Source organism: Leucopleurus acutus, assembly GCF_964270905.1.
Source record: "Leucopleurus acutus genome assembly, chromosome: 14".
NCBI classification, from domain to species: domain Eukaryota; kingdom Metazoa; phylum Chordata; class Mammalia; order Artiodactyla; family Delphinidae; genus Leucopleurus; species Leucopleurus acutus.
In genome coordinates this window covers 27,562,420-27,584,773 of record NC_139156.1, presented here as the reverse complement: position 1 = coordinate 27,584,773, position 22,354 = coordinate 27,562,420, and the positions used below count along the sequence as shown (strand labels likewise).

The 22,354-nt window shown below is 49.3% G+C and overlaps 1 protein-coding gene across 9 annotated transcripts in view; it reads left to right on the top strand.

Moving 5' to 3' along the window:
* The window catches only part of PAX2 (paired box 2), a gene marked incomplete at both ends in the record, with an annotated part of 77,815 nt that overhangs the window by 4,436 nt on the left and 51,025 nt on the right, over positions 1-22,354 (top strand). For all 9 annotated transcript variants that reach the window (XM_082854051.1, XM_082854050.1, XM_082854049.1 and 6 more), the window contains one exon: positions 166-363. In XM_082854051.1, the coding sequence (XP_082710177.1) occupies positions 166-363 (198 nt within the window). The remainder of the gene's footprint in view (positions 1-165; positions 364-22,354) is intronic.

Sequence of the window (22,354 nt, the reverse complement as noted above, 5' to 3'; positions counted from 1 at the left end):
CTGCCCTAGCCAAGTGGACTCTGGAAGCCGGTTCAGACACTCTGGGCCTTTTCCCTCCGTGCCACTGCCTCAGGCAGGAGAGTGGCTCAGCGGCTCCGGCGCCTGCAGCGCCCTGACCCTGCCACCACCCGCTTCTCGCTGACCCCGCCGGTCTTCCCGGCGCAGGTACTACGAGACCGGCAGCATCAAGCCCGGAGTGATCGGCGGCTCCAAGCCCAAAGTGGCAACACCCAAAGTTGTGGACAAGATTGCTGAATACAAGCGACAGAACCCGACTATGTTCGCCTGGGAGATCCGGGACCGACTCCTGGCGGAGGGCATCTGTGACAATGACACAGTGCCCAGCGTCTCTTCCATCAACAGGTGAGCAAGCCACGCCGGGCTGCAGGGCGGGGCTCCGGCTCCCAGCTCCTGCCCACCAGGGCTTCCCCCAGCACCGGTCTCCGTTCTTTCTTCGGCCTCTGCCTGCCCTTGCTCCTGCTCCCAGCTCCCAGGTCCTTTGGGCAGGGAGAGGGGACCTGGGAGGCAGAGAGATAGACAGACAGACAAGGCTGTCTCCAGCTCAGGGCTGGGTATTCCCTGCCAGGCTTCTCCCGCTGGCGTCCTGGAAATGAATCCAAGTGTTTGTGGTAATTAAGACTCCAAGATTACGCGCCTCGGTATCTAGAGACAATCACAGCCCACAGCCGAAGCCTTTAAAATGACCAGTGTCTATTCATCGCCTCCAAACAGACTTCCCTTTCTAAAGGCATGCTCCCTTCCGCAGGGGCAGCCGCCTGTCCTGGCTCCCCCGCCATCCCTGCTGACTCCCACAAAGCTGGCCTCCGGGGAGCCCAGGACTTGCTAGCCAGCTCCTCACAAATTTCCGGCCTGTTACCACCAGTATCCAGGCCTGCAGAGCAAACGCCAACCACCGGTCAGCCATTGGCAGGGAGTAGAGGAACTAGACCTGGAGTGGGATGCCAGGTCAGCAGGGAGAGCTCTGGACCCTGAGACTGAACCTTAGGAGATGCCTCCAACCACCTAGAGTACCTACGTCCAGGCCTAAGTCTGCACTGATGACAGGCTCAGGCACAGGGGGACAACTCAGGCTGGATTCAGCTCGACATATAGTAGCACAAGATAGTCTCCCAATCTCTGAGCCACTCCAGTGTGCTCTCTGGGACCCATGCACCCTCCATGTATGTACCCCCGCCCCCGGCCAGTGTACACATGTGGCAGGTACAGCACATAACAAGAGCACTTGGACATGGGAACCCAAGATGGCTTTCCCATCACAGAACTGTACAACCTGATGTCAGCAGAGACCCTGTGCAAATTCCAGACAGCCTTGGCCAGCTTTTCTACCCCCGCCCCGCGCATTGTAGGGCAACGCCCCAAATGAGAAGAAGGCTGAGGGTTTCATACCCTTGTTTTTCTTTACACTCTTCATAGGCTCATTATCAGGACAACTAATAATTCAGCTGGTGCCTTTTTCTGAAACTGGCATCGCGTATCAAGGGTTTTTTTTTTTAATATTTTGCAAATGAAATGGAATTATCCCAAGTCATGCTGAAAACAGCAGGTAAAATTAGCTGGTAGAATGTACCTTGGCTAAAGAAGATTCCCTCTGCCACACTCGTGCTGTAACGTACTGCGAGGCGACCCCAGAAATTATCCCAGTGTGTGCCATCTGTATAAAATGGTTATTCATTTATGAACAGGGTACCATAATACTGATCAGCTAATTATACACCCTCCGAAAATTCTCCAGCTCCCTGGGCCTGGCTCAGCTAGGTATTGAGAGCATAGTGGTTTGACATTCAGATACCTTCCAAAGGAGCTGGAGAAATTCTCCTGGTGGTTTGGGAGAGGAATGAGTCTTTTGCATTTAAAAGTCAGAGGAGGAAGCTGGGGAAGCTTTGGGGCTGGGGCACGAGTGGCGGTGAGGGATGGGAAGGGGCCAAAGCATTGTCTCCTCTCAGCCTCTAGGCTGGCTACTGGTCTTGGGAGTGAGTTGGAACCGAGGTCTTGGGAGGAGAGCAGCCCTGCTGAGGAGCAGTGTTGCTGGGACTGGGTGCTGGTGTTCTGGAGAACATTTGGTAGAAATCTTGTTGTGATAGGATTTGCAAGCCGGTAGAGGAACCCAAGATATGTTCGGTCAAAGGCAATATACTTCTCTTGATGTGTGGAGGATTGGAGCAGTCAAGGCAGGTGTGGTGGCAGCGCCCCTTGCCTAGCACTCTGTCTAGCACCCCTTCTCCCCCCGCTCCCCAACATATACCCCTCACTGGCCGAGATGTTTTGGGAAGCTGGCTTATACAAAAGTTGGGGAATGCTCTCATCCTGACAAGCCACGGAGAGCAGGGGACATGTGACCCCAGGATCCAGCTCCAGAGGCCTTGAGGTGCGCTCACCAGAACTGAGAGAAAGTAGAAGCGTGAGCTGCTAGTGGGATGAGAGTGGGAGAAAGAACGGCTTCAGCTTGACAGCTCTGACAGCAGAATTTGCTCAGCACGGAGCCCTATCACCTGAGGGGCACGGAGGCTACCTTTGGGTGTGGGAAAATAGCCATCTGTGGACAGGTGTTGCTGGAGATGGCAAGGGAGTGGGAGGAGAACGGGGAAGCCACCGGCAGCATGGGCAGCCAGCCCTGGGTCTGCAGCTAGGCTTCCTGGCTTGCTTTGTCAACAAGGCACAGTCAGGGTATTCTTGATTTTGCTTTGGGACAGAATCCTACCGTGACTCATACTTCGGAAAGAATTCTGGGGGCTTCCCAGTGTGCTGCCGAGTCAGGACTGGAGGGATGCATCTGGGCCCGTGCCCTTAGTGTCATCCCTCGAGGTGCTTTGCTCTGAAAGGGAGGGTTTATCTGAGATGCGTTGCTTCAACCCTAAAACCTGCTGAAAGCGGGATTTCTGCTGGCGCTGCTGATGCCAGGAACTTTGTGAAATCTCACTTGCTGTAAGGAAGAGCCTACAGCTTTTCCTCTGTGTAGAAAGTGTGACGCATTGGGGACCGGGTGGTTCTTGAGTTTAGCGCTTTACTGTTGGTGAGGTGCCCACTTGTGTTGGGTACTTTATAACCCTCATGGTAAGAATGTGCCCGTGCCGGCCGTTGGCAAGAAAGGAAATCCACACATGCTTATCCACCTGAGCCAAATCATGAGGGTTTTCACCTTCTCCTCCCCAAACAGATGCTGTTGCCACACTTGAAATAAATTGCTTTTCATGCTTTAAAAATGGTTTGGGCTTTTTCTGATCCTGTCGCGATAAAGGCTTGGACATCCAGCCCGCATTCTCCATTGGCAAATCCTCATGGAAATACCTCTCTGAGCCAATGGAGTAGGTCAGAGAGGCCTCCCAACCTCACCCTCACCCCAGAGACCACCGTCAAAAATCCGGAGGGTTGACTAGATTGCTTAGCGTGTGGAATTTATTTGAATGACTCTCAATATTGGGTTACTGATCGCTGAGCCTGGAGTTGCCAGCTCTCCAGCTTGTACACCACTGCTGTAGAGGGCGGGTGTTTATAAACAGGTGACTTGAGATTGAAACCTGGTGTGGGAAATGGCCCGGAGTGGGGAGGAGATGGAGGGAGATCCAAGCTGCTGAAAGGGAAACAGCCACCTAGTTACGTTGCTGAGCAATTGGCTGGGCAGGAAGGATTTTCCTGATTATATGCCAGAGTCTTCAGGTTTGTCTGTTGCTCTGGGCAGGGAATATAGCTCCTTTGAAGGCACAGGCGCAAACTCCAGATACAGTCTAGGGTTACTGAAGATCCCCTGAGGGCACTGTCTTGGACTGAGCTGGCAAGGAGGCCCTGGCTCGCTTAACTTTTTCAGCCTGCCCTATACTCTTTGGGATCAAGGCACTCTCAGCTCCTAGATCCTTGGAGTGGACCCTCCCAGAGTCAATTTCCCCCCATCACCTGCTACCCACACTCTCTCTTAGCCTGTTGGGCTCTAAGTGAGCATATTTACTCTCCTAGCAGTGGCAGCACTGGCTTCAAGACGGCGCCAGCCCCAGGGCTGTTGAACAGCTCCGTCTCGTGTCATCTGCAGGTCTTCGTTGGAAATCTGGCACTGGGGTGACAGTGGCCTAGCTGTTCATTCAAAGGCCTTTCCGAGTAAGCTGGGAGCCACTCATCCCAGCCAAGGGAATGCTGAAGACATGTTCACGGTGGGGGTCTGTGTCCCTTTCTCAGACACAGGTTCTAGAACATTGCACATTTGACTCTTGGACCTGGCTTGGCACAAAGCTGGCCCAGAGAGGCAGCACTGCCTGCCCATCTCCGTACCCTTGCAGTTGTTTGGTGGTCAGCGCTGTTGGTCTAGTGGCAAAGAGCCAAGGCAAGTTGGTAGGTTAAGAAGAAGACTTCTCCCCACAGAGGAAAGGGAAAAGTAAGGATAGAGAACTTGCTTTCTGTGGCCCTGGGCCTACTGGATCAGGCCGCCTATAGTGGACAGACATGCCAGTTTCTGTCTGAAAAGCCTTTCTCACCTGTCCTTCCCCAGAGAGCATCTCCTGCTGCTGAGGCTGCCCGTCGTTAGAATAATGTGTGAAATAGTCATGACTGCTGGCCTTCTTATTTCTTAAAATGAGCTGGAGTTGTCCCCCTGAAAAGCCATTTTTGCTCCCTTAGTTATTTTAGACTTCTTGGCCAGCAATTGTATCCGCCTGTTTCCCTGCGGCCAGGCTCCGAGTGGGCGGGCAGGCCACAAAATGGGTTTCAGGTGAGAGCAATGGCTGGTTGCCCTGAGTTCTTACCTCCACTGGCAACTCTAGGAAAGAGGAAGGCAGGAGGGGTTGTCCCTAACGAAAGCTCCAGGTGGGTTTTGGAGGGTGATGCAAAGAGGAAACAAGAGGGGAAAACCCTAAATAAATAAATAAAGTGTGACCAACGATTCTGAGAACTCAATAAAACAATCACATCAAATATGAAGAGGCATAAATCTTGTATCTGCACAGGTAACCTACTCAATTGCTTTTATTATCGCTCAGGCTGCCTCCATTTATTACCGTCCACAGTCTGGGCAAAGGAGGTTGCGTGGAGGGTGGTCTCCAGTGCAATCCTACACCCCGAGAGGCAACAATCAGCCCATACAGCCAGGGATTTCGATGGGAGCTCGGGAAGGGCCCATTTGTCTGCATGAAAACCAATCAATAACTCTGTAACCAGAGCCCTTGTCACAGGGAAATGGACAACACAACAGTTCAATACAGGGGCCACGGGGGGAATTAACCAAGTGGAGATGGGGCCAGGCAGGAGCAGCCCCTAGAGAAGGGAAACGGGGTGCCTGGAGAAGAGAATATTGGGGAGGGGGGGAGATGGGGCAATGGCTTTGTGTGCATATTGGCACAAGGTGGGAATTTTTGTGCAAAGTAGAGCCAGGGGACCAGAGGCACCGTTGGAAGTTGGGGTGGTAGGGAGCAGTTGGGAAGTGGGCTTGTTCCAGTACCCACGGGATAGTGTGGTTGTATGTGTGACGGTGTGTGTTGTGGACAAGAATATTATGCTTCCATAGAAAGAATCGCGGTAGTAGTAACTGGTGCAGAAGATGAATCAAACCCCACTACACCAGAGCCTGCACGCTGAAAAGGGGGCTCCCTCTGAGCCCACAAAGGAGCGCCTTAAACCAGGGGCTCCATTGTCTGCCCCCAGCTCCCTAGACCTTCAGCTCCAGCTACTCTGCAACTTTGCCTCTTAAAGTTCAGGTCCGTCCTTGGCCCTTCCTCGTTGCTGCCTGGAGTTGGAATTCTTATATTAAGAGGAAACTGTATGCTGGAAAGAATTCCTTTCTCACTTCCTGTTCTTTAAAAGAATTCAGTAAAGGGTGTGAACATGGCCTGCCACTTCTCTGAATCCCTGCTGTTTCATCTCAGCACCCCCACCCCCAGGTCAGATTCTCAGAGGGCAAGTTTCTTGCATTCAGAGTTCAGATTCCTGCAGGGGAAGCTATGCCCAGTGCTGCTCACCCAGCCACGTGGGTGAGCCTAGAGAAGAGAGAAGGGGCCCTGATAAATCTGAGGAGTGGGCAGCGGTCTCACAACCAATGCCCTAATAACAAGTGAAATATTAAACGGGTGGAAAATGAAATCGCTGTGGGTTTATCTGTCTACCACTACACTACTGGGTTGAAATGTTTTTCTCCTGTTGAGCAAGTTGTTTGTTTTGGTACTCTAAAGGTGCAGCTTGAATCTATTCATGATGGTTTGTGGGCACAGAGATTGATATCTTCAGGGTGTGTGGATTTGTGTGTGTTTGTGCCTACCTGCGTCTGCTCTTAGGTAAATGGGCTCTGAGGCCAAGAGGAGGAAAAAGAGGAAGACCTGCAGTCACAGACAAAGACTGGACACCTTGTCCTTGGGACCATCAGGTCAATCAGTGAGGCAGTCATTGGGCCCTTGGGCAGCAATAATAGGGCTGGGTTGGAGAGTTCTCATTTCATAATTTGGGAAAATTGGGGCCAAATTTTTCTTCAATTTTTATTTGCACTGTAACACTCCATAGTCTAGTTAGGCCCCAGTTAGAGGGGCTTTGCTGCAGCGATGCTGCCTTTGTGATAGAGAGCTGTGTGATCCACTGTCCATCTTCAGTTCAACACTTGAGTCCCAGCCCCGTTGGCAGAACTAGTTAGGGACCAACTGCATAAGCAGCCAGGAAGATGGCCTTCCTGGTGTACCCCCTTCCTGCAGAGTTCCGGTGCAGTGGCCCACCAAGGGACCTGCGGGTCCCCCAGCAGGAGGCATGTCAGCAGCACTGGGACACGGTCATTGTCAGAGCTCTCCCAACAGCCAGGCCCCAGGCTCAGCCTCCAAATCCTTCCCCAGTAATCCAGGTGCCAGGGAAATAAGGAAGAAGCTGGGTGCAAGGAACACGTAACTGGGAACTAGAGAAGGCTTGGACACCAGACCAAGTAGAGCATGATGGCAGAGGCAGAGGCCTGCGGTCTCCTGGGGAGGGCTGGGCATAGGGGAGCTGTTGAGGGTGTAGGAAACCAGAAGAGGATGACCTGGGACTGGAAAAGAAGAAGCAAGGCCCTGTGTAGACCTGGGAACTCTCAGGTAGGAGGGGAAGTCATGTAGGAGGGAGACGGGAGAGGCCATGGAGCCAGGCTCGTCTTGTAGTTCATCCTCACCAACCACAAAAATAACTGGACTCTTTCTTTCAGTTTTTGAGAGGTAATACAATTAGAAGATATCTTGTGTTTTTCATGCGAGAGAGAGAGAGAGGCAGAGTCGTTGGCATTCTGGAGAGGTTCGGGTTTGTTGTAGGCTGTAGGGGGAGGAAAGTAGTGCCCCAAAATCCAGACTGGTGAGAATGTGTTAGTGGAGCTGCCATGTGGATGCAGGGGGTCGTGAGCACAGAGGCCTCCAGGACCCTGGCGGGGAAGGTTAGCAGGAGAACCTACGATGCTGAGACAGAGGTGGTGAGAACTGAACAAACAGCAGCTGGAGTGCACAGGCCCAGCCTAGAGGCACTGAGATTTCATTTTTTAAAACTCTGTGCTGGGGCTTCCCTGGTGGCGCAGTGGTTGAGAGTCCGCCTGCCGATGCAGGGGACACAGGTTCGTGCCCCGGTCCAGGAAGATCCCACATGCCGCGGAGCCCGTGAGCTCCCACATGGGCCCGTGAGCCATGGCCGCTGAGCCTGCGCGTCCGGAGCCTGTGCTCCGCGGCGGGAGAGGCCACAGCAGTGAGAGGCCCGCATACCGCAAAAAAAAAACAAAACAAAAAAACTCTGTGCTGGTTAAATAAAACACATCTCCTGGCCTGATTCAGTTCATGGGCCAGCGGTCTGCAGCCCCTGGTCTGTGTAACTGCCCATAACTTATCTCTCTGCTTCAGACCAGAGCAGTAATCTCAGTGCAGGTACAGGGGATGTGACATTTACGGAGCCCCTGAGTCCAGAAGCCCCCGAGGAAGGGCAGTGGGGGTGAGGTGTAACTCCCCACAGCTAGAGGAGGGGAGGGGGAGATGCACATGGAAAGGGAAGGACAAAAGTAAGGATGAGGAGAAAGCATGAGGAAGGAGGTGATAAGGGTGAGAGGTGAAAAGCAGAGTCCTGGGAGCTGGGACGGGCTTGCCTGGGAACGGAGCATGTGAAAAGGTTGCAGGGAACCAGAGCTCTGGGCGGCTGGTACAACAGGCTGGTGGGGCTGCCTCTCAGAAGGTTATTAAGGAGAAAAGGGGAGGCCAGCCAGGGAGGAGAAAGGTGGCAGAGCAAAGGAAGTGGCATGGGAGGTCAAGTCGCAAGACCTGGAGCCCATGGTCACCCGTACCAGGCAGAGCACCGCAAAGCAGGCCGGCAGTGGATGTGGCGCTGCTGCAGTGCAGTCGCTCAAGCCTGGTGCCTGGCAGAAGGGAGAGTGGGAGAGAGGCCAAGAGGAAGGGAGGGAGGGCCCCGCTTCCTGGGTGTTCCAGGTTAGAGCCCCCTCCACCCAGGAGCCTCTGGCCACTTTGCTCCGGACTCCCTCCTCTGCCTGCCTTCAGCCTGCCATGCACTCCTCTGCAGTGAGCTCCCTCTGCAGCCATCCAGAAACAGAGGAAGCCAGAGGACGTGCCGGGTGGCTCCTGGCAGCTCCTGGCAGGAGGAGGAGAAAGGGCTGTGAGACAGGGCAGCAGGCTGCAAGAGGAATTGTACCCACGTTGTAGGCACAGTCGGGTCAGGAAATAGAAGGACTCAGAGGACTTGGAGAGGGCAGGAGGGCGAGAAGGGAGAGCAGCAGGGGCCCTGGAGCTTGAACAAATGGGCGTGAGCACTGGGGCGGCTGCCCCTGGTCCACATGCTCCCTTGTGGCCCCAGGGTATTTGCTGGGCTGGTGAAGGAAGCCAAAGGCAACCAGGAGCCTCGTGGACAGCATCTGGCCTGACAGGCCACAGAGATGGTCAGGGAGGAGGCCCTCATTCTGCCCTTTATCCTGTGACCTTTGGTTCTAATTCTAGAGGACAAGATGGTGCCCGCCCCTTGTGTGGTACCGAGAGGGGTTGGTGCCTCTGTGTTGGGAGCCTCCGTGTGGCTGTGTTTTGGGAAGAGTGTGTGGGTTCATGGTATCTGGCTGAGCCTGGCATTCAGGCCCTAGGAAGCTGTCTAAATGGCCCTGGCATTACAGGGAGCTTTTAAAAGTCGTCCGTCTTGTCCAGCGAACAACGGCAAACTGGTAGCTGGCCATTCAGAGGGCTGAAGGCATCTTTTGGTCCCAGGATGAAAGCATCTGCCGTCACTGGGATGGCCCGCCTGTTTGAGGTGCTGGCACATGTTATCTGGAAAGCCTGGGCTTGAATGGATGGTCAGCGTCCCAGTGGGTAGATGAGTGGGGGTCCTGTCAGGTGCACAGAGGGTCCCAACTCGTTTAGTCTGGTGCAGGTACATGTGCACTTGCTCTGCTAGAGGCGAGGGTGTAGAGCTGTGTGCAATGCCGGGGTGGTGCATGTGTGTGACATGCTGCTAGGAAAACTGGCAGCAGGTGTTTGGCTTGTGTCTGCTGAGGTCCTCATAGGGAGTGTGCACTTAGGTAGGGACAAATGTCAAGCTATTTTCTCCTCTCATCATCTGCAGAGAGCATACCTCCCCTCCCTCTCCACATCCCTTATCCTTTCTTTTCTCTCTCTCCTCCTCATCATTACCCAGGTTAGCTGGTTTGGGTTAGGAGGCCAATTAAGGAAGAGTGAAGAGAATTTAAGATAAGGAAGGCCATCCTTCCTCTAGGGACCAAAAGAGGTATTGTGTTCCCCCCACTCCGCTCTGCTTCCCTGAGGAGCTGACACCAGGACAGGCGGCCTTCCCACGGGCTGGGACGGGGAGAGCCAGAGAAACGGGGGTGTCTCCAGACTTGAGGCTTGGGCTCCTTTCCCTGGTCCCCACAGGCCTGGGAAGGAAAGTCTAAGAGAGCCCAGGATGAGGGAGGAAAAAGGGTAGAAAAGAGACGGCCAAAGACAGAAGGTGAGAAGCAAGAGCCAGCTGTGTTGACACCAACCAGCCCCAGATAAAGCCTGGTTTTGGCCACAGAAATGGATCGGCTGTGTGTGTTGGGAAGGTGGGGGGAGGGGTGTCTTTTTTTTTTTTCTTTCTTTAGGGAAGAGGCTCTGAAGTCTTTTAGCCAGTCTGCTGGGCTGACCACTCAGCTCTTTGCAGAGGGTACAGCCCTCCTAGAAATCGTGTTCGCCCTCACTCTCACACCCTCTGACCTCCCATCCCAGCACACATTTGTCTCTTCAAAGCCAAGTTAAAGGGAAGTGAGGGTGGGGGAAGAGGCCCCAGGAAGACAGCTTGGAGGGCAGTGCAGACTCCTCAGGAGATGACCTCCCAGGTTAGGTACAAAAAAAGTTGAGAGAAATTCATTTCATGGCCAGTGGCTACTTTAAAAAGGCGATTCCAGCATACGAATGTGATAAATGTTAACTGAGCATTAATCGCATTAAAGAGGGCCCTATAAACTTTTCATTTCTAATTAAATTCGTCCAGTGATGCTGCCCAAGCGAGTACTCTGGGCCTTTGTTTATGTGGAAAATTAAAATGCAAATACAATGGGATTTATTTCCTGGAGTCGAGTGATGGGCTGGCCCCCTGGCTACTGGTCTCCAGGCCTGTCAGGCCAGGTAACTGCTTCTTTGGAGGTTCTGTCCCCCTTGGGACACATTCTGGTGTGAAAGGAGAGGCCAGAGTTCAAGGTCAAACAGAGTTAGAAATAGAGGAGACGGTGTGGAAAGAATTGAAAAAAGTAGAAAAAGACAACAGATGGCCCAGAAATAGAGAGAGAGGCATTGTCCTGGCTTCCTACCCTCCTCCTCCAACTCCCACCTCTAGGAGAAGGGACCCCAGACCTTGCTTGTGAGTAATGCCACCACAAGCCTCCCCTGCAGTTCAGGGAAGAAGGGTGGATGTGGGAGGGAGAGTTTGGAGAAGCAGCCCTGCCAGGCATATGTGGGCTTGCTCCTCAGAGAACCGAGTGGTCATCAGCACAGAGGACCCAGGGCCTGGATTTATCTCCAGCAGTTTGAGGGTCGGCTGCTGTCCGCATAATGGCTTCACTGGGCTTTTCCTGCCAGTGCCAAGCAGCATTGACACAGGGCAGTGGAGCATAGATGCTCAAACTGAGGACGCTGTGCATGCACGCCCGCACGCACACTGCCTTCTCGAACGTAGAGAGAGCCGATCGCTCATGAGAATAAACAAATGTCCCTTGCAGGGAGTCCTTTAGTGCCGTGATCCCTCTGATAAAAGTGGTAACTCTAAATGCTATTGAATGGAACGATCTAAAGTTCCTATTTACCAAAATGTAAATTAAGCTGAGTGGAGAGAAAACCTGGGCAAGAAAAATCATTTGGGTTTATCAGTAGAGGAACTGAAAGATCGCTGTGCTGCACTATGGCTAGGGAAGTTGTAAATAGCATTAAAAAGTAGAGAGGGAAAGAAAATGGAGGTAGGAGAGATGATAAAAGGCAGAGCACTAAATCACAAACAGGGGTACATGGACAAAGGCGCAAACCAGATTTATGTCAAGCCTTGCAAAATCTACGGCTTGGACTGACAATGCATAGACATACTACGCACACAGGCATGAGGCATCCGGAGAGTGGATAAGGCCATGTGGGTATGAAGGTGGATTGACCACAGTGTAAGCTGTCTGCGCCTGGTGCTGGGACTGATCCGTCAACTCCTCCACACTGCGATCTGATGGGGTAGGGTTCTGTAGACAGTCAAGGATACAGCCTTATGCGGTTTTTAAAGGTCTTTGAGCACATGAGTCTCTCGTGAGCTGGATCCACGTTCTAATGAATCTCCAAGGCAGCAAGCCATTCCCAGAACGGAGTCTGCTTGACTGGTTTTGTCGAATAGCTGCTACCCCTGTCCTCTTTAGTCTGTTTTATTCTGGGTTATTCTTTTCCTCTTTAGCGTTCACTTAGGTCTCTGGGAAATGCATGAGCACTTGCTGACAAACAGGTTAATGACTGTGGCAGCTCCCAAACATCTGGATGAAAACCCAAACCTTCAGTCAATCATCTCCAGAGATTATCAGTATGATGCCAAATATCTGGGGATTTAGAGATGTCCACATTATTGATTGAATTTCTTAGTTTTTATCCAGGCACAAAACCAACTCCTGTTTTCATTTCATTGGTGTTTCATTTCATTGGGAGACACCCGTTTTCAGAGGGAAATATTCTAGGAAACAAAATGTTGTGGTTAGAAAGCATCTTTGATGTATTTGGGTCTCATTTCTGGTTTAAAGGGAGGCTGGGCTTGGCCTGAAAGTCAAGTGGAGAGCTGGTGGTTGGGAGCACTTAGTATCTGAGCAAGCATGGCTGATAGACTCTTTCCCCGGAAAGTTGGTTGGGAGGGCAAATCACTTTGTCCAAAGAAAGCTTAAGTTATCCGATAGGCCTGGCTTCATAAGGGAACCCACTTTGCTATCTTAAGGAAGTATCAGTGTTCTTAATAGATATGGTCTGTCCTTCATTTATTCTTTCATTCATCCATTCAGAAAACCTTTGCTGAGCACCTACTATGTGCCAGACATAAACCTGTGTGGCATAGAAAACATAAGAAAGTGGGCTCTGGGAAGTGATCGCCAGAGTTTGAATCTAGCTTCCCCCCCTCACTGGCTATGTGGTTGTGGGTAAATCTCATATCTTCTCTGGACTTCAGTTTCCTTATTCTGATCTAATATGGGGATAATCATGTAGCTAGAGCTCTGTCATAGGTTCTCATGAAGGTTGAATGAGTTATTCCGCATAAACCTGGCAGATATCAAGTGCTCAATAAATGTTAGTTATTATTATGGCAGTAGTAATAATCAAGTTATGTGTCTGTCAGCGTAGATGAGTTCTGGCTTGTGCGTGCATAAACACTGAAATCTTTTAAATAAGAAAGCTCGAGGAGCCAAAAAGATACTCTGTGAACAGAACTGTGTATCATGAATGCCAGTGAGAATTATGGTCCACTGTGAGCCCAGCTGGATTTAGGAAGGGGGCCTGCTCTTTGTACTTCCAGAAAAAAAAAAGGAACCTTTATGACTCAGTTACATGACCATTGAACAGAATTAGATAATTGCCCCCTTTGTCCACTTTTTTTGAGAGCCCAGCCTGTGTGTGTGTGTGTGCGTGTGTGCGTGTGTGCATGTATACTTCTTATGACCGCACACTCCTTCTCTGGGATAAGGCTATGATTGCTTGAGGAGCTGAAGGTTGGCATTTTCTGGGCTTCATGGCATCTCCATGCGTTGTGGTGCTTTGCATTTTGTAGTTTTTTTAAAAGATAAAATGAAATGGTATTGGGAAAAAAATCCTTATTTGATGGGTTTGAAGTGTTCCTCTGATGCTTAAATGTCATAGAGGGGAGAGGACAGGGAGGTAAACAGAAAGAGGAGGGGAAAAGAGGAGAGAAAATGGAGATAGGGTAAAGGATGGAGAAAGAGGAGAGGAGGAAGTGAGCAAATATTTGGCAGATTCAAACCAAATCTGTCTACTGTGGCCCCGCATATCTGGATATTCCAGGGAAGCATGGGAGATTGATCGTCATTGCAGTTATTCCATTGCTAAAGGATAAAATATTTTTTAAAAAATTCAGGAGAAAAATTCACGTTTTGAGTGTAATGGCTCAAAGTAACTGGGCTCTGTGAATTCTCCTATTTAATCTGTGCCCATGAGCAAAGATGAAAATGGACGTTTCCTAAACTGACAGTATATTCTGGTTCACCATCTTTATGGGAAAGCTTGTGGAATAAGGCTGAGGCCCCAAGTTCTCCCTGCCCCTTGGGCCTAGTTATGTAACCAAGTCCAGCCCAATGGACTTCTGTAAGGTCCACACCAAATGCCTTAACATTCACTCCTATTCCTTTCTTATCTCTTCCTTAGTTCTCAATTTAATGCCTATATTCTGTTATTCCTCATTGACACCTATTAGCTGGTAAAGGTCCTGATTTTTAAAATTAGAAAGTAAATGTTTTTAATGAGTTAAATTTGAATCCTGACAGCTCAATCATCCTTAAATTTTTTTTTTTTTTTTGCGGTACGCGGGCCTCTCACTGTTGTGGCCTCTCCCGTTGTGGAGCACAGGCTCCGGACGGGCAGGATCAGCGGCCATGGCTCACGGGCCCAGCCGCTCCGCGGCATGTGGGATCTTCCCAGACCGGGGCACGAACCCGTGTCCACCGCATCGGCAGGCGGACTCTCAACCACTGCGCCACCAGGGAAGCCCAATATATTTTTTTTATGATTGCAAATGTATTAGGGCCACCATCTTTCTTTCTGCCTCTTCATTACCACAGTGCTGGGTATAGCCCTCTGTATGGAGATGGGTAGTGGTGGATTCTTATCAACCCCCAACTCCCCCTCACTGTCCACATGGACAGAAGCCCAAGGAGAAAACTACCCCCTGCCTTCCTGCTACCTGACTGCAATTTTTGCACTTCTCTGCTTAAATCACACACATACACACACACAGCTTGATTTATCTTAGATTTTATTCACATTAACACATGTGGTTATACACACACATAGGCCAATCTTATGGCCACTTTACTTAGTAAGTCCTTATGTTCATAACAATAATAGCTAACAAGTGCTTACTGCAGTAGGAACTGTTATAATCATGTTAAGTATATTAATTGATTTAAGTCTCATAAACAACCCCATAGGACTTCATAGGATTGTTTATAGATAAGGTAACTGGAGTACAGGGAAGTTGAATAACTCATTCGGGTCACAGGCTAAGTAGCACAACTAAGATTTGAACTCCTGCAGTACTGGCTCTAAAACCCATGTGCTTTTCCACTGCTCCATACTTCATATCAACTTTGGATCAAAGGAAGTGCAGGAATGTGTGCTCTCTTGAGCAACTTTATATATTTTGAAGTCTCATGCCAGAGAGTACATGTATGTATACGTGTACTTACAAGCTCAGAACAGAGACACTGCACCTAGTAGAAAGTCATGCCTGGTACGAGCTTCTGTACTCTTCCTGGTGCGTGTTTGTGGCCCTGTGAGTACAAGCCACAGCTGAGCCACATCATCTGGGGATGCTGGGAAGGAAGAAGATGCTGATGGCCAGAGCCACAGGGTAGAGTGAACTGGGGATTCTCAGAACTAGAGTTCATGTTATTCCCACTGGGATTGGGGAGCTTAGTCCCATCCATCCTCCCGTAGTCCCACCAGGGAGCTAGACTTTTGACAGGCACTGGGTTTGGCCCTGGGTCTTAACTCTCCAGATTAGGCAGATATGGGGAGGGTGGCACCAGAACCTGTGTCGCTGTGGTAAGGTCAGGTCTGTTCTGTAGGGCAGGGGCAGCTTGCTTGCAAGAACAATAGAACTGTGCAAATGGTCGTCAAGAAGAGATTTGTCCTCCATCTCTAGAATCCTCCTTCTGGAAAGAAGCAGTGCAAACGACCAAGCCAGAGCAAGCTAAAAAAGCTAAAGGATGGGTCTTCTCACACACAGCCACATCAAGAAAGCAATTACCGAATCATACACCACCACCCAGATCCGACATCATTACTCAACCCACATCACCAAGGAGACACCCATTAACCTAATCTCTGAGACATACATTACGAAAAAGAAAGATGCTGATATGATCAACGAACACAATAATTCAAAGCAGAAACACAGACATTGCCACCAAACAATACTCAAATTCCTCCAACTCAGTGTTACACAAAGTGCAGTCACCTTGATACAATACCACAAAACATCAGGTAACAGACCTTAAGCCAGCTGCCGGAATGTGTCAGCAATACATGGTACCACACAACACAATTCAAGTGCTCCGTCCCACAGGCACACCCATGCCCAAAGGCTGAAATCATGTGGCCACCTGAGCGATAGTAAACACTGGTCAGGCATCCACAGAGATGGAGCCAGCAGTGCAACACCCAGCCCTCCTGCATACCCAGCAGAAAAGGATCACTGCCACAGCCTCCCCAAACCCAGCGCTCTCCTGGTCCCCAGCACAGTGCAGCCTGCCAGAAAGCAGCAGCGCCATCCCATCTCTCCAGCAGGCGGATGTGTCCAGACCATCACCTCCAATAAAGCCTCTGGGCTCTCGTTGCTAGTAAGAGAGTAAACTGTCCCCTGAGCCTGCTTCCTGAGACAGGACAAATCAGCCCTTTCCTGCTGGGGGTTTAGTAAGACTTCGCCATTACTGAAAATGACAGCGCTCCAGGGATGGAGGGCAAGCGGGGGGTGGGGGTGGCTTGGGAGGGGGCTCACCAAGCTGGGTGCAGGAATTCCCCTTCCTCCACCAAGCACTGCCTTCTGTGGCCATTCCAGAGCTGAAGCCCTCTTGCTGGGTGTTCACTGAGTATCGATTCAGTCTGCAAGCAATTTTAATATTTCTTCAGGGACTTTCCAGCAACAGCACAAGTCATTAATTCACCCTCCCAAATTGCTTATTCAATAGCAGGAACATGGCTCCTGAATAAAGTCCCAGAATTTATGTGACTCGCACGAGTCAGGAGGTCAAACAACTGTTATGGAGCGAAGTTAAAAATCCAAATAAAATATTGACACTTTTTGGGGGAGGGGGAGTAAAGGTATTTAAAATAGGTTTTTGTTGCAATGCCCCCAGGATAAAGAATGGAAGGAGACTGAAGACAAGTTGGAGTTTATAAAATCAATGGAATTTATCGCACATCTACTTGGCATTTAATAATTCTCTCATTTCCACAGTCCCCCACCCCCACCCCATCCTGGCCATAGACAGAGAGATACACAGGTATACAAATGCACATTTATGTACATCAATATTGGTGCACAGACCAGTATAGAAATGCAGTTGTGATGTGAGCGTCTGAAACACCTTGGGAAGGGAACAGTGATGAGTGTGGAGTCATGTATGACTGTGGCTTACAGATTTGAAAGGCATAACTGGGCAGAAATTCATGAGGGGACTTTTGACAAATATATCCAGTATTATAAATCTTGAATCAATGCATTAGAGCAGACATGAATATAAAGATACACTAGTCATAGAAATAGTTTCTAGAAACTGAGAAACACGTCTGTATTCAGTATTGCCGCACAATCATGTACACGATTTGGAAAGTAGATAGATAGATATAGAGAATTTAGAAAATCTATCCCCCAAACCTACCAGTGTATATAAAATACAGTGAAACCATAGTCACTTAACCTAAAATTGAGGTTAACACAGACATGATGCTTATCAAATACAGCTACGGCACGTGCACAGGAGAGGGCAGGCATGTTTAGAATCACAGCTACATGCAATCTCTGTTCATTGTCTACATATACATTTGCACAGTTGTCCAGATCATGGATGTGAAAAGACTGAAAGAAAAAAATTGTTTATGCCCAAATAGTTAATAAACACAAAGAAATATTAATATAGAAATTTCCAGAAGAGGTAACATGGTTCAGCCTACAGACATTGGAGTCACAGACCCAAAGTCTGGCTCCAGTGCTATTAAGCACATGACCTTGGACAAGTTGCTTAGCCTCTCTGTTGTCTCCTTAGTAAAATAGAGAACACTCCTGTCTGATAGAGTTGTAGTTAGGATTTGGATGAGAAAATGCATTTGTTATAACACCTGTCATAGAATGAATATAAAATAAATGATAGTTATTACTTTTACTATTTTTACATGCAACTCTTCTATTCAGACCCAGTTTCTCATAGGTTCTACCATCTGTTCTTGTTACGACTGACTTATTCTACCCAGTGGTTAGCAACATGGGTTCTGGAGTCAGCCTCCTAGGTTTAAATCCTAGTTCTGATACTTAACAGCTGTGTGACCTTAGGCAAGTTACTCAACTTCTCTGAGCCTCAGCTTCCACTTCTGTAGAACAGGGATAATAGTCTCCATAAGAAGTTGTGAAAAATAAATAATCCATGTAAAGTACTTTGCAGAGTGCCTTGGCACATAGTGAACATATATTAGTTCACTATGTCCCTTAAGATTGTTATTGTTATTAATAATAGTAATAACATTGATTTGCTATTCAACAAATACTTTTTAAGTACTTATATTATGCCAGGCCCTGTTGCTAGGTGCAGGAAATACAATGGTGAGAAAAATAACCATGACATGTGCACTTGCAGAGCTCAGAGTCCAGGGGAGGACTCACTGTGAATTGAGTAAGCAAGAAAACAGGTTTCAGCTCTGTGCTGGACTGTAAGTGGAAGAGGGGAACAGAGAGAAATAGATTGGAAAACCAGGGCGGAGCCAGATTGGGAAAGATTCTGAAGGCCAGGCTGAGGAATTTTGAATTTATCCTGTAGGTAATAGGAAGCAATTGTAGGCTTTAGCCACATCGCATTCTTTCAGGAACAGACACAGAGAGACGGATGGATTGTTTTTGAATACTGGAGCAAGAAGGTGGGAAGTGGGAGGGGCCAGAGGCAGGGAGGCCAGGCAGCCTCTAGCAGGCCCCAGCCGGGCTGCTGCTGAGGACCCCTTCCCTCCAGGCTCCCTTCTCCTTGCAGAGGGAGATGTACCTGTGGAGGGAAGGGGAGAATGGACAGGGAGGACTTGTCCCAGCAATGAGTCTATAGCAGTACCACTTTCCCCATCATATTAGGCAGTCTTCTAGCCTCTGGACCATGGGGTGGACAGCTGGTAGACCCCAGCTCTAGCCCAGAAGCCCTGACAGATGAGGGCAGGGCTGGTGGCGAGAGGAGTTAGTCCGGTCACGCTCTGGGCTTGGCATGCACCGCAGACTGGTTTCCAAATGGTTAGTTAAACACATTGCCCCTTAATTTTTAAACCTATGCATATCTTGAATTTAAATCAATCCATATGCTACCATTCATCATATAAACCATCGCTATTGCCCCCTTGGGCCAGCCCCATGGCCCATCTAGCCTGGTAAATTGTATCTGGCCTGGGCTCCCAGGGACACGTGGTAGAAGGATTATCATCCTCAGTGCCAGTCTTAGAAGGCTAAACTGATGCAGAAAGTATTCCTGGTATCTAAGGAACCCACTGGAAATCTATCAGCCTGGAAGGTACCAAAAACTATCTTGAAATTATTTTTATTTGTGGCTTATAGTTTAGTTTCCACAGAGGAACTGAGAGCCTCTTGAATTTTGGTAACTGTGTCAGATAGAGTCAGGGTTAGCAGACGGGGCTTGTGGGTTGATAGAATATGAGGAAGGAACCTTCTGTAACTCACTAAGACATTCTCCCAACTCTCTCAAGGATGGTTTTCTTACCCCCTGGCTTAAGCTAGTTTTCTAAAATATTAGAGAGTTTAAGAGTAATCTGTAGAGTTTGCTTAACTACAGATTCCTGGGCCCCACTAAAAATTCTAATGCAGAAGGTCTGAAGGGGGCTCCAGGGCTTTGCATGTTAGCATGCACCCCAGGGGATTCTAATGCAAGTGGCTCAAGGACAGTAGTTTGAGGACACCTTTCTGTAAACTTTTAGGTAGGACTGTCATCTCTTAGAGCTCAGTTATGAACTCTGAGAAGCAACAAAAGACACAGAAACTCTTGACATGTTTGGGGGGAACCTTGGTAACCTCAGAACCTGTGTATTCCAGTTATATCCTGCTACAGCAAGAATGGAAGGTCCCGCCCATAGCCTCCCCTCCTCGGCAGTCATCCTCACGCACAGAACCCTGCCTGCCATATGGTCAGCTGTCCAAACTGAACCCCATGAGTGGGCGTGGGCAAACAGCTCTAAACGCTGCACAACACGTAGAGCCGGGGCCTAGGAAAACAGAGTGCATGTGAATCACTTCCGGGCTGCTGGGGGGGGGGGGGGCAGGCTGGGTGGCTGCTGCTTCCTTTCGGTTCCTGTGAGGAGGAGGTGGTAAATTACTGTTCTCTAGTCCTTGGGATGTACAGAGGGGAGATTTCAGTTCCTTAGCGTTCTCAGGAGTAGGGAGAGGTAGGAACCATTTTGGGAAGAAGGAAAATTTTCCTGAATAATCTATGAGATCTCACTTGAGGTTCTGCCATGAAAAGTCTCCAGCTGTTTTTGTAGCTCTGATTTGCCTCAGGGCAGAGCCAGGGACACGTGCCTGACTAGGCAGCTCTCAAAGGCCTGAGTTAAAGCAATTACCTGCATTCTTGTGTAAAATATCCTTTGCTGAGGCAAATATCATTTTGTCCTCTTGAATGATCCAGCCTATAATACCCAGGCAGCCGGAAGTCACTGGCAGAGGCCCCTCCCACCATCATCTTGTTTAATGGGCAGTGGGGCCAGCTAGTCTGAAACATTCTCCACCTTGGAGTTCCTTTGATTTACTCAATCAAGAAAGACTTTCCTGGACTTCCCCGGTGGCGCTGTGGTTAAGAATCCGCCTGCCAATGCAGGGGACACGGGTTTGAGCCCTGGCCGGGGAAGATCCCACATGCCTCGGAGCAACTAAGCCTGTGCACCGCGACTACTGAAGGCCGTGTCCCTAGAACCCGTGCCAACGCAATGCGAAGCCCAAGCACCGCAATGAAGAGTAGCCCCCCGCTCTCTTCAACTAGAGAAAGCCCTTGTGCAGCAGTGAAGACCCAATGCAGCCAAAAGTAAATAAATTAAAAAAAAAACTTTCCCCATACCAGAGATTAAGTATTTTCTGCAAAGACTCTAGAAGTAGGCAATTTAAACTGATTCATACATGTATACAACACATGTATGTTAATACTTGACTTCTTGCCCCAAAGACTCTTTGAGCAAACCAGTGATATGACTGGGCCTGAGGCCAGCCTGCTAGGAAGTAATTCCAAAGTGGAGAAGGCAGTCTGTTCTAGGCAGCTGGACAGGATTTCATGGGGACATGCTTGGAGATCCCATGTGGATATCACGCTGTCAGTGGCTGGTTCCAGCAGGTGGTATACTCCCATTTTATAGAAGGGAATGCTGAAGCTCAGGGAGCCCCTTATCCTTTGTTTCTCAGAACACAATAGAGCAAGAGAATAGAACCATAGAATACTGGAGTTTGGATTCTGGGCTTTTGGGTATCTCTCTCCTGGAGGCAGTGTGGTTTCCTGGTTAAGGGTATGGGCCCTAGGATTAGTCTGCCTGAATGCAAACCCCAGATTGTCCGTTTCTTAAATGGGTGACTTTAGGCAATTTATTATATGTTTTATCTGCAAAATGTGTCATTGGGAGGATTAAATGAACTATTTGTTTGAAGCGCTTAGGACATTGCCTAGCTCATAGTAAGTACTCAGTAGACAATAGTTTTTTATTACTGGAGCCTCCGCTAAGGAAGCACTGCTTCTAGAAATCCTGACCAGCCTAGGCCTGGAAATGCTGCCACCTGACTCCCTCCAAGGTGAGCTGTCTGAGGTCACCTCAATGCTCATAGGACCTCTTCTTGTCTCCACCTCAGGGGGAGTTTTTGCACACCATTTATTATCATATAATATAGTACAATATAATATCATACATAACATAACATAATATGATGGGTAGGTTAACCTGGAAACCCTGAGGCGGACAGTGGATGGATGGATAGATGAATAGATACATTTGTACTAAGTATACATACATTATATCATTCTATTGATTTGTAAAAAGTTCCCGGTCTGCCTGGCTGTAATGAGATTTTTGAACTTTGCGTGGCGATCAATGAGAGGAATATTATTGGCCTGGAGAATTGATATACCTGCTCTCAGTGGCTTGTTCTGCTCCCAGGCTGCCCCGGCCCCCCAGGTGTACGATTCCAGCAGACACTTAACCTTTTTTACAGTGTCATCAGGCTAAAAGGAATCTAATAGTGACACAGGACTTGTGCTCAGCACTCTGCCACTATTGCTTTCCTGTCACAAATAATTTATAGCCTTCTATTTCCATCCCCGAGCCTGCACCCCAGCCCTGCCTCCCACTTTCCCCCAGCTCCCAGGAATCAATAAGCTCACACAGCCACAGTGGGACTTCAGGGTGCAAAGAGACAGACAGACAGACAAAGGGAAGGGAGACAGAGAGAGGGGCAGAGACAGACAGGAAGGGGAGAGAATGAAACACAGAGGAAGGATGGGGGGGAGGGACGGGGGGGAAACCAGAAGAGGAGTGAAGACTCACCCCAGTGCTTTCTTAGAATTGAGAGTGCCTCAGTTTCTTCATGAGTTTAACAAATTGTTAATAGGAGACTCATTACATGCTTTCATGCTAACTCACAGAGCTGATGAGACTGTTTTGATCTCCAGCATGGTGGGGAGTGGAGACCTCTGGGGAATTTAACCAAAGAGGGAGTGACTTCACCTGCCTTGTCATCCTTTACTCTAAAGCTCTGCCACAGGCCCCTGGCATCTCTCAGGTCCTGAGGGAGCTGCTGCTCATACTGTCTACGGATCCCTCCCAGTGCCCCCAGGCAGAGGTCCCCAGTCTGTCTTCCCGAGAGTCTCTGATGCACCTCTTTTGGGGTCAGGTAATGACACCTGCTGCTGCTGTTTCCTATCTTCTCAGTG